Below are 12,484 nucleotides of genomic sequence, written 5' to 3'. Positions count from 1 at the left end.
GGAAAAGGACAAAAGGCTCAGAAGACTTGGAGAAAAGCCTAAAGCAAAGATGATAAAAGACTAATAATACACCATATGCATAACATCAACAACAGCAGCAACCAACATGAATCTAAGATCAACGATAGATACTTCTATAGCCTGTTATTTTATATTCTTAGTTAAAAGCTAAGACACTGCTAGAGTAAAGAATACAAGTTGTTAATCTAAGGCAGGCAGCATGCTTTCTTGGCATGAGTTGTACTATACTGGTGCCAAGAAGTCTGAGGTCAGGAATTAAATTAAAATGACACTCTTTGAAAAGTGAGTAAAATAGTATAGTTGGCTATCGCTAAAATAATATCAAAGGCTAGACCAGTCTTTTTAACTGTCCAATTTTACTACGAATTCAGAGATAGAATCTAACAGTTAAACAGACTACGCAAGCTCCTCAGGTGAATTTTCCTGTTTGTTAAGGGAAACATTCCTTTCCATCAGGTAAAAAAAAAAGTGTCTAGATATTAAGTTTAGACTTCATGCAAAAATGTCAGGTGAAAGGAATCTTGGTTCAGTTTTATACGTCCTTTTGAAATAACCCAATACCATGCTGATCTATTGTTTTCAGTTTTTCTGCCCCCAAAATAACATATTTTAATCCAATTTTTATGCTGCAGCCATTCCTGTGAGATCAATAACTGACTTTTCCTGTTACGCAGATGTTCAATTTGCCATCTCGGACACAATCAGCGGTGTGTGGAGTCCTGCCTTCTGACCCCTGCACTGTGCTCCCAGAGGCAGAGGCCGCTCACCAGTGCCTGGAATGCTCCCCACTCCTGCTCCTCTTACGGAGTCAGAATTACAGCACCATAGAAAATAATGTGTTTGCACAGTCCTTTTTCCTGAATTTAACTTTACATAAATTTAGCATCCATGACAGGCTGCTGGATTAATAAAGGTATTAAAACAACAAAACACACCAAACATGTACTGTACAAAGATAAGCTATGCAGACTTCTCTGCACTTCTTTAATATGATCCAAACAGATTATGCATGAAGATAAGAATGAAGTTCACAGCATCAGCTTTAATGGTAGGTTTGGGAAGCACACAACCCTTCTGAACTAGAATGATACCTGCACATTTTACAGTACTCTGCTGATCGGGGTAAGACCATAACCGGCAATAACACCTTCCATTAGCTACCAGTTTGCTACATCATCCCGACACCATCATGACACTTGTACTTTCATTTCAACAAGCTTTGAAGCACATATTTACTACAAGAAAACTTCATAAGGTTAACATCTCTCATGTTCTGTATACACTCTCCATTCTCCCAGGTTTTAAACAATTTTCCACAGCAACCAAATGCTATAGAAATTGTACATTGTACTGAACACCTTCAAGAAACAGAAGTATGGAAAGATGGAATATAACAAAATAAAATTGCTGAACTAAATTGACTGCAGCCCTCCTTTTAATAAATTGTTTAACTCTGTTGAGGTTATCTGGGCAGTGTTTTCCCCAAACACTATTGTGTACTTTCTTGCAGGTCTATTGAAAATCAAACTCAGAAAAGGCAGCGCAGATTCACCTCAAGTATATAAAATGAAGTCATAATTAAACTGTTTCTATACCTACCTGTACAAAATAACTGTAAAAGGAAACCTAAAAATGTAATAATAAGAAAAAGTTACGATCCCATTCTCCTGTCATACAATGATACCTTCTGGTGTTAGTACCTTTGCCAACATTCCTTGGAGGTAGAGGAGGTGCACTACTGGTAACAGGTACCGCGGGCTGAAGGGGAGGAGGGCTGCCACTCAGTATCGCTCCGTAGGTTTCGTTCTGCAATATACTTGGCATAAATCCTCTTTGCTTATCCTTAGCAATGCTCGCTGCATCTCTTGCCAAGGACGCTACATTAGGCTGAAGCTGGTTTGATCCAAGTTGATAGAAGCTGACAGGCCTGTCCTCTCTCCGATTAGGACTGGGTTGCTTAAACACAATAACAAAAGTACTCACTGATACCACATTATTTGTACTCATTTTATTTATTAGTTGATAGAAAGTTATTAGTTTCTAGAATGAAAAAATGGCTTCTAAAATATATTTATGTTGCTTTTAATATGCAATCTAAAACCTACATTCCACTTTCTTCAAGACAAAGATGAAATGTGAATTGTTTTTTTAAACAATTATCATTTTCTCAGGTTCTTCTGTAGTATACTCTTATAAGAGAATACTGTATCCTTACATACATGGGTCTATACTCCTATAGATAGTCAATATAGATATTCACACTGGATCAGGTAAAGTTTCCCTGCATAAACATACAAGGTCATATTTTCAAAAGTAAATAAACAACTGAAGAACCTAAGTCTCATCTGAAGTTCAGCAGTGTCAGATCCCAAACAGATGATCATGATCTCACAACCAGGACACAACTGCATCTAAGTGTTCTACCTGTAGCTCAGCCAACAAGCAGCCAGGAGCCAAAACTTCTCATAAGCTCTTTTTAAGCTCACGAACATTCCTGGACAAGTTCAGGGGATTACTTCAATTTGCAGGTGGGACTGGACATTGCTTATCCCACGCACATTACCAAATGATATCTAATTAGCTGTCTTTGAGATTTACAGCAAATCATCTGCTTGCTACGCACACTCAGCATTATTTTTGCTGTTTTCAACAGCAAGCATAGTAAATATTATCAACTGATAAACAGAATAGCTGGAGTTATAAATTCATGTGGCTAATACAGAAATGGGTAGTAACAACCCACAGCTCAGAGAGCATAAATATGCCTTTAGAAATAGTGTTAGATAAACACATCGCTGATGTACTGCCTGTACAAAATTAAAATAACCATTTATAGTAATAGCATTTAGGTAGAATAAAGACACCGACAGTATCACAAATAAGCAATCAATTTTGCTTTGAATATATCCAATGTTTACTCTGGATTGATCATGCAGGGCCTTTAGACACATTAAAGCACAGCATAATGGTTCAAAGATTTATCAGACTAACGTTTGTGACAGCCAGACGCATTAATCCCTACCTTTACTTTGGCTTAGCAGCCTCACTCCTCACTGGTTGACATTGTCCATTCCCTGACCTCTCCACTGTCCTGGTTCTGGTATTTGTTTCAGCCCACACTTGCTTCTGCTTTCTAAACCAGCAGAAAATCATTTTTGTTTTGTTGATTTAGGTTTTCAGTGGCTTACAAAACTGAAACAGCTTAATACAGATACAAATGGGTGCCAGAACGGAGACAAAAGATGAGCTAGAACCAGGCAGTTGGGGCATGGGACAGCAGTGGAAATGAGCTGGATTGTCTTAGTCTTCTTTCAGGTTAGACTCTCTTTCATATGAAAAAAATCTGAACTAGAAGAACTTCAGTTTCAATTGCTTTACCAGAAAGAAAGACAAGCCCAATAGCTTGACATCTATAAACAGAACTCGGATGTGATCCTAAGCCTCAGCACTATTCACTAGCCCATTCAATGTAGTCACAGGCATGAGTCTGTGATTAATAGTCTTTAATCTCCTTTCAAAAGTCCCTGTAGTATAAGCCTATTAATAGTGGGTCCTGAAGTAGCAGTTTCATTACTTTCACCTCATTGCTGAGTAGCAGAGAACTTCCTATATGAGGTGGAGCTCAGGGACCAGCCAAAATGAGAATGCTCAACTACAGAAGGCAACTGGCAACAACGAAGGAAGCAGAAAAAAAAAAAAAAAAAAAACCAGATCAAAAATACAACTTTAGTGTGTCCCAGAAAGGGATTTGCTAGACATCTAGTTGTAAAGTGCCCAAAAGGTTTTAGAGCTGGAAAAACGGAAATTTCTAAAATAAAATGAAGTTTGAAAATAGTTTATCAATATTATATCCTAGTTTTTATTTATAAAACTGGGATATAATATGAAGTCTCACTCAGAAGAACTGGACTTAGCAGCTCCCAGATTCTTGCACAGATACCAAGATTCTCAAGAAAAACCTTAAGAAAATTCTCAGGAGGTAGTAACTGAAACGGATGGCTCGTGACACAGCTTTTGTTCTTTGTTGCTAGCACTAGTTCAAGTCAGGCACCAGAGGTACATAACTATAGTGAACAAAAGAGACAGGACATGGGGTGAAGAATCCTAAGCAGACAAGATCTCGGAAAAATGACATTTTGCAACAGAGGAAACCTATTGATGTCAAAATTAGACTCCAAAACATTAAGCCAATTCAGTAGTCTGATGGTCTAGCATTTTTAAAGACATTCTGTGAAGGCAAAGAAAATGAATCTATGGCTGTCAGGTTTTAATATTTCTGAACACAAAGGAAAAACTCGGCACATGAGATTTGGTTTTACATCATTAATTAAGCATTAGCAATTCTTGCCCTAGCTGAGACGGGGGACTTTGTAAAAGAAGTATTAAAAAGCTAAAACATGTTGAAAGAAAACTCAAATTTCATTGTCCAGAGAAGAAGGGGTTTTTGTTAGTTGCTTTCAAGAGAAAAAAACAAGGTTGTGCTAACATTTGAAGATTAACTAATATAAAGCCTACTGTGTATTCCTTGCACTTTATAAAGGCAGCAGAAAAGGCATAAGCAATTGTAACGCCGCACACACACAAAAAAAGAACAAAAACATGTGTTCAATACTTATAAGGAATACTTCAAATTATGAAGGCTTCAGAATGTCATTAGTATTGAGGAGCCTAAATGCCATTTCAAATTACTTGGCCCCTAGAAATCCAAGCCATTTTGAAGTGTTGTTCAGGTATCAAATATGGTAGTTTGTTCCCTGTCTGTATGTTTAAGCACTTAAATACTTTCTGAAGTTGGTTCCCAAATTGGGAATTTAATTTTTAAAATGCAATGAAGTCTCTATACTACTGGAATGCTTTGTAACACTTGTAATATGACCATCCTTTAAGATACTCAAAAGCCATCTGGATGTGGTCCTGGGCAACTGACTCTAGGCAACCTTGCTTGAGCAGGGGGCTTGGACCAGGTGACCTCCTGAAGTCCCTTCCAACCCTCAATCATTCTGTGATCCTGGACTCAACAGCACCACACCACCACCAGAAATTTCAGCTATGAAAAGGGAGAAAACCAAAAATATTTTTACATGAAGAATTAAGACCCTACCCTGCTACTAATTGCTGTGGCTTATTTAATGCACAAGTTTAGTTCCACTTAAGACAAGCCAATGCATAAACTGCTTCAAAATTAAAGCCGTTGAATGGAGCTGTTTCACAAACACGAGGAGATATTATAAGGTGGCTCTCTTTGTAAAGGCAATTTTCCTAACTTGTGTTAGTTATGCTTCATGATCTGCAGATCTAAACATTCCTGATGTATTTAAACAAACAGTTAACTCCATTAAGAAAATGGTATCACATCTGGCTAATCATAATTTTATTATCAATACATGGCCATATGTTTTATACCTTATACTAAAGAGGAAAAATAAGACAAATTATAATTTAAGGAACTAAAATTTAACCTACTACATTTCACTACAGAACTTTATTTTGCAGCGTCTTCATACTTACAGTAAAACACAGTGTTATTGAAATCATTATGACCATCATGCTTGCACAGATACGTGTACAGAAAAATAATAATTATATATTGATACAAACCTGCAGCTTTTCATCCACATCATCATCACTTTCATCCAGATCTTCATGGAGTAACCGCCATTCATATTCTACATGAACATGAGAATTAAATCTTCCAGACAGTGCTTGAGTAAGCTAAGGAAAAAAAGATGACTGTTAATATGTTATGTGCAGTACTTATTTTAAAGTAACATATTTAAAAACAAACAAGACCCCCCCCACATACAGAAGGAACCTTGGTTTCTAAATAAAAATATTATTTTTATTTTTAGAACAGATTTCAGTAATCTGGAAAGTTACTGCACTGAGCAAGCTTAAAGAATTAAGCTCAACACAAATAAATCAAAAGCAACTAGGCTTCTCATTAACCATGATAGGTCCATTCTCCATCTTCTGACAATAAGCACCACATCCTATTTGCTTTGATTTAGAAACTGCAAGTCAGATTAACTGCAACAGCAGTTTTTTTGAATCACACTCGCTTACCAAGAAGCCTTGACCCCACTAATTCATTTTTCTTGCTTACTATAAGCAGTGATGGTAGACAGCTTCTCTTCAGAGAATTACAGAATGGTTTGGGTTTGAAAGGACCTTTAAAGATCACCTAGTCCATGCCCAAGTCTGCCACAGGCAGGGACATCTTTGCCTAGAGCAGGTTGCTCAAAGCCCCATCCAAACTGACACCGAGCACTTCAGTGATGGGGCATCTATAGCTTCTCTGGGGAACAACAAAATGGCATTAATCCATGGCCTCTGCCTGTGCAAAGTACTTCAGTGATTAGATTTCAACAGAGTGTCACAAACCTGTGGATCTGGGACTAATAGCTCAAACAGAATTATTCCCTGGCCCCAAGAAGTTAGCATTTCTAGGGGTTCTACAAAGAAATATGATTTTCTTTTTAAAAGCATGTAACTTGATATAGCTATTTACAAGCATACAACTATTCCATCTGGGACACATTTGTTGAATATTCAACTGTAAACAGTTATATACTCAGAGATGAGTCTGCTTATAAATGCACAAATACATAGAAAGATGCAACACTTACCAGCTCTTCACAGTGAGTATGTTTTAAGCGTTTAGCTATATCAAGTGGTGTCTCTCCGGATTCATTAGCTATATTACATCAAGAAAAGAAAATTATGATGATAAGCATAACTATTAACATGTCCATTACTAAAGATAAACTTACAGGTACATGGTGAAGTACTACTAGACCAACATACTAAAATCCACCTCTTTCCTTCATTCGTTGGCCCAACTCATACAAACGCTCTGAACATGACAAGCAGTAGCAACTCAACATACCATATATACGGAATAATAGCCGTGAAACGACGATATATAGCTAGGAAACAAAATAGAAGTTGAAAATGCTGGTACTTATCTAAATTTGTTTAAAAACCAAGTGTAATGGATAAGTCAGTTTTAAACTTGACATAAACAGTGAATATTGTTTTGTTTTGTTTTTTATATATAACGAAGACTATATTCACAGAATTATGATAAAAAACTGAGCCGAAAATGCACTTATTCCATCTTCACCATTTCTTATTGGAAGTAGTGACAAATATGAAACTGAAGTACACGTTACCCTTTTACCTATTTCAATAGAAGCCTTCCCCCTCAACAGCAGTTTGAGGCACTCCACATTGTCCGTCAGGCAGCAGTAATGCAGGGCTGTGCTGCCTTTACATGTTTGCTTATCTAGATTGCCACTATTGGAATACAAAAAAGAAGAAGAAAGGCGATTAAGCTTAGTCTCCTACCCTATATCAATAAACTTCTCTTGTTACAAGATTTTCCAGGAATAAAATTATATTTGCAAACACGAGAATTAGTTATAGAATTTGTGTTCATTTATTATTTCTACTGCTTGGCATAAAAGCAGTTATCAATAACACTGTAATAGATTTCCATATACTTACCTGTTCTGCACTAAAAAGTCAACTATATGAAGGGATGTTCGATCAACTGACCTAACAGCAAGGTGAAGTGCTGTTTCATCTTGCTCCTAAGAATAAAATAAAAGAACATACTTGTTTCTTCTGAACTATAGAGAAGCAGAATTTTTATTAAGACACAAATTAGATCAATGAAAACATTTCATTTCAAAATATTCAGACATGCTACCATTAAAAGATGTCTTGTGAAGACTTTTATTGCATCCCCTTCACTCCTTTCAAGTAAAAAAAATGAATGTGTTAAAAACAAACAAATTAATGAATTATTTAATGTTTAATGTTTTAATACATTTAAAATGCGATAGTATTTGGAAACAACTTTAGATTATACTATTTAATATCTTACTTTGTTATTGTTGAATTACATCATTAAAAGGACGAGCATTCAGGACAGTGTTTCAAATCTCATCTTCGAGTAAGTAAAACCAGTCCTTTTTAATTAATGAAAGCATGTTGCACTTATAACAATTTAACTAAGAAAATTTACAACACTTACATGTCCATTGGCCAGTGGAATTTTTTCTGTGAGATCCACGCCATCAGCATATACTTGGACTAATCCAAGAATGTCCCTTGATTTGACAGCTTCACAAAGAGCGTGCAATTTAGCTGCATTGTCAGCGTGCTTCTTCCTTGCATATTTTCTCTCAATATATTTAGCAGTAATGTAATCTTTTCTCGCGTTCCTGAAATTGAATATAATTTACTTCTATAACTTTTAGGAGAAGACACATTACAGTTTCCATAAATACATGCAAGTCATTTGAAACAAAATCTGGGAGAGACTATTTCTCATTATGATAATTTTTCTTTTTAAATATGCATGCAAGACATGCAGTTTCATATTTCCAGTACGAAATGTTGCTACAGAAGATGAATCAAATATCCAATACAAAGACAGATAATGAATTTTCCCCTCAGAACACTGTTGTGAAGTAGAGATCAGGACTACTCAGCTCTATGTACAGAAGACACATCAGAGCTCCACAATGCTGCTTTGCTAACAGCAGCCTGGCAGGTTTATGTTTACCTGACTTGTTTTCCTACACATGCCAGGAAAGGGATGGAAGGTCTGGGATCCAAAAATCTGGCTTACAACTCTGCACAGAGCACCCAGGCCTTGGGTCTGTATTCCCAGCAGTGAGCATGTCCTGTAAAGCAACGCTTCACCAGAACCGCAACAAGGAGGATGTGGTAGAGCTTTCAGTTTTGGCTCTAAGCTGAGATGAAAGCTTAGTACACTTGAATCAGCACATGAGTTATCACTTTTGCTGCTGATATCCAACGAACAAATGACTTCTCCTCTTGCCATCACAGCAAGACAGGAGCTTGCACTCCTCCCAAAGGCAAAAACTCCATAGCAACTCTTCGGTAGTACACAACACAGCCCAGAAGACATTTAACAAAGCCCTACTTTATCATCTAGATAAATCAGTAGATAATGGGCAAAAAGAGAAAAATCAAAATAGATTGAATCAATGGATAGCTCTTGTTCCTAAAGCAGATGATGCCATTCCTTCATTGCTTTTAAAATGTGTCTGTCTTCGGTTCTCTTTTCATTAAAAAAACCACAAACTTGATACACAGATGTATCAAACGAAATGATTTTTTAAAAAATATCCATTTTTCAAAGTCGTCTTATGCTATTGATTTAGCATTCAGTAAATTTATTAGTAATTTTAATTACTAATAGTCTGTATTATTATTGATAGTGGTAGTCAAAAATTATTTAAACTGCATGGTTTAACACTGGTTCTGTAAGAACGGTGAAAGTCCAGATAATGTAAAATCAGCTTCAGCCAAAGCCAGCTCTTCTGGGTTTGTTTCTGCATCATTTACCAGCTCTTTCACAATGAAGCAGTGTCCAGCCAAGCAGGCAGCTGTCCTTGCTGTGTCTCTGCCATCACAGTTCAATGATTTTGAGGAATTCAATTAAGGTTCTGTCTTTATTCCACATAGTTACGGACTTAAGTCCTAGGTAGGTGTAGTTTCTAAACACTAGGTGTTCAGTATCTTCCAGGTAAAATGTGTACCTTATTCCAATTTCTATTTTGGGTTTAAATAGCACAAAATTAATAGCTTTGTTTTTAATCCCTACCCTTGTGTGTCTTCAAAATTCTCAATGAGTCACATTTAATTCGTTTCTGTCCCACAAATCATAATTCAGAGACTTGGTAAAATAATCCTTACTCTTAGGGAAGGCACAATCAGATAAACTTCAATAAAATAAACATGCAAAGCATGAGGAAAAAAAGGTTTATTCCTTGGCTATAAGGCTATATATAAGCCATTACAGATCTTAAATGGCCTGCTGGTGCACACCATAATGTCACAACCCATTAGCAATATTAAATTAAACGCCTGCCTTTTTCAGAAGTAGTGGCTCTTTACTTACATATCACTGCTTGGATTAGGTTTGACCATCTCATCAACTGGCAGACAGAATTCCATAATCTCATTAAACCCAGCATTCCCAATATTCTTTGCAAGCTGTTAAAACAAATAATCCACAGCTCACTTAATAAATATGTTCAGTCATTGTACATGCACATACTAGGGTGAAGACAAGGGAAAATGGGGGTTGGGATTCTTTGTTTCTGATTCCTAGTTCTGCCGCTATGTCAGTGACCATGAACAGATTAGGTACCTTTTTGGATGTCAGTTTTCAGCTGGGATTTAATACACAAGCAACTGCAGAATAATCAAGACACCAGGTCATACAATTAAAGCGAAATACTTCGTGCTGGGTAAGAACACACATATGAACTGTCACAGAGCAGCTGATATGATGTCGCAACACCTTTGTGTAGCAAAGCTGAATACATGTTCTTCCTTTGAGGATTAAAGTTCTCTTCTAAAATAATACTAAATAATTAATGTGATAAGTATTTGTGAAGTCCTTCAATTTTTAATCTGAGAGGCATATTCATATGTCAAACAGCTGTTTTCTTCCAAAAAGCAACCAAGGGTAAAAAGACTTGGAAACACACAAAAAATATAGAGCCTCTATCAATTTGAATTCTAAGATCAGGCAAAGTTTACAGTAAGACACTGTTCCAGGAGGTTCCCTTAAACTTAAAGAATTGGACTTTCTTAAATTATGCTTATCCAGAGGCAACTTTCAAAATTACAACAACATATCATTAAAGTGACAAAGACATACTTGTGCTGGAAATATTTTCTAGTACTATTTTCAAGTTAATAAAAGCAATTTGCTTACCAAAAGTTCAGATGTTCCCAGCACATCTAATGTAAGTGATTGCATTCTGGAATAGTGAACACCAAGTTCTCTATGGATTCCTGAGCATTCAATGCAAGTTAGAATTCCCAGATTTGTTGAAAGCCAGGTAGGATCTGAAACAGAAAGTACTCACAGAATTAACACTTACTCAGGTAATTATTTCATCTGGAAAATGTAGTATATAGAAATGAAATTCTGTAAACAAAGATTCCTGCATGTGAATTATCAGTTTTCTTAATTTATGTCTTTACATTTATTCTATTGGGAAACACAAACCAGGATGTTTTTAAAGGACATGACCCTCCAAGGTTGCTGGTCAAACAGTCCAATTTGTCATTCTCCACACAGCTTTCAGGAATTGCATTTTTCCACCACCAATGTAATGGTGTCACATTCTCAATTGGTGGTATAGGTGTGGTTTAAACCAAAATAACAATGCCTACAGGGTTTTTTTCAAGTATAGACTTTAGACTAAGTGAAGCAGCAGTGATTCTGAAGTACACATATAGCATCACACTGCAACAGATTCTCACTCAACGATTTCAAAGATACTAAGGCTCCTCTCCTTTCATTATCCTCGCTTGTCTTTTCTCCTAGTATTTTGCATTCTTGCTATAACATTCCCTCATCTTCCAGACAAATAATTCTGTTTAGACAGCTCAGAAATTCATCTATTTGATAAAGCTATTAGCTATTTAGAACCTTCTCCTTTAAAGACAGCAGGATTGACTCTTCCCATAGTTTTATACAGTATCTATTGCTGGAAGTTACTATTGATTTATAAAGTGCATACAGCTTCAGATCTGATCTTTTCAGCTACAGTTTCAGGTCAGAAAACCCCAAGTCCTGCAGTGCCTCTGTAACATAAAAGAACACAGGAAACAGCAGGATTTTTAAAAATAATTTGAAGAGTATAAAGTAGAAATTCATCAATCAACAAAAGCAACACCGCAAACAGAGGTCAGCAGGTGCATTCTCTTCCACATGAGCATGGTCTAAGGAATATCCCCTGGCTCATTTGCCAAGTCACATAAAGTAATGAAAATAAAAAAAAAAAAGAAGAGGTATCTTAGGAAAATGCTTGAAGCATCTTACTGCTATCCAGTTTTACCTAAATCTCACAGAAAATATGGGCTAATAAAATAAGCTCAATTGATTTATATAAGCAACAGCTACAATTAGCAAAATACATGGGAGAAAAAATAAGCTGCTTAGTAACTTCTACCCCACTGCAATATGCATACAGCAAATCAATCTTACTAAAGTAGTGCAATTAAATTGTTAGCATATTCCACTATGTGTACAATCTTTGTGAGATAAGGAAAAAAAGTGAAAGCATAAAACATCAGCTTAAATACTCTCACAAGACACAGAATTTTTACCAATTAGAAATATGCTTAATTGAGTCACCTTGTGCTCCACAGTCACAACACACATCATTTCCAGTCATCCTCTGGACTTCAGATATAATTTCTTTTGTCAGTTCCTGGACAATATTATTTTCTCCTGTGTTATCATCTCCTTTGAATGCATTATTTAAAGCTTCCTCTTTGCTGTTTTGTAGCACAGATGTCCATCTAAAATGGCAGTAATATTTTGCTATTAAATGTTTCAGCACTTCTAAAGTTCAAGGTAAGGTCTCAGTAGAACACCAGTATCAAAAATGAAATTAGCAAAGTA

The 12,484-nt window shown here is 36.2% G+C and overlaps 1 protein-coding gene across 2 annotated transcripts in view; it reads right to left on the bottom strand.

Moving 5' to 3' along the window:
* Window positions 1–12,484, bottom strand: part of ASAP2 (ArfGAP with SH3 domain, ankyrin repeat and PH domain 2) — a 91,361-nt gene that overhangs the window by 13,123 nt on the left and 65,754 nt on the right. For both annotated transcript variants that reach the window (XM_065833889.2, XM_065833890.2), the window contains exons 14-22: window positions 12,215–12,381; window positions 10,784–10,917; window positions 9,959–10,053; window positions 8,060–8,249; window positions 7,528–7,613; window positions 7,202–7,317; window positions 6,648–6,715; window positions 5,620–5,733; window positions 1,722–1,977 (exon numbers count right to left, since the gene is read on the bottom strand). In XM_065833889.2, the coding sequence (XP_065689961.1) occupies window positions 1,722–1,977; window positions 5,620–5,733; window positions 6,648–6,715; window positions 7,202–7,317; window positions 7,528–7,613; window positions 8,060–8,249; window positions 9,959–10,053; window positions 10,784–10,917; window positions 12,215–12,381 (1,226 nt within the window). The remainder of the gene's footprint in view (window positions 1–1,721; window positions 1,978–5,619; window positions 5,734–6,647; window positions 6,716–7,201; window positions 7,318–7,527; window positions 7,614–8,059; window positions 8,250–9,958; window positions 10,054–10,783; window positions 10,918–12,214; window positions 12,382–12,484) is intronic.

The sequence above is a fragment of the Patagioenas fasciata genome, chromosome 3 (genome assembly GCF_037038585.1).
Source record: "Patagioenas fasciata isolate bPatFas1 chromosome 3, bPatFas1.hap1, whole genome shotgun sequence".
NCBI classification, from domain to species: Eukaryota; Metazoa; Chordata; class Aves; order Columbiformes; family Columbidae; genus Patagioenas; species Patagioenas fasciata.
This window is presented reverse-complemented; position numbering and strand designations above follow the sequence as displayed.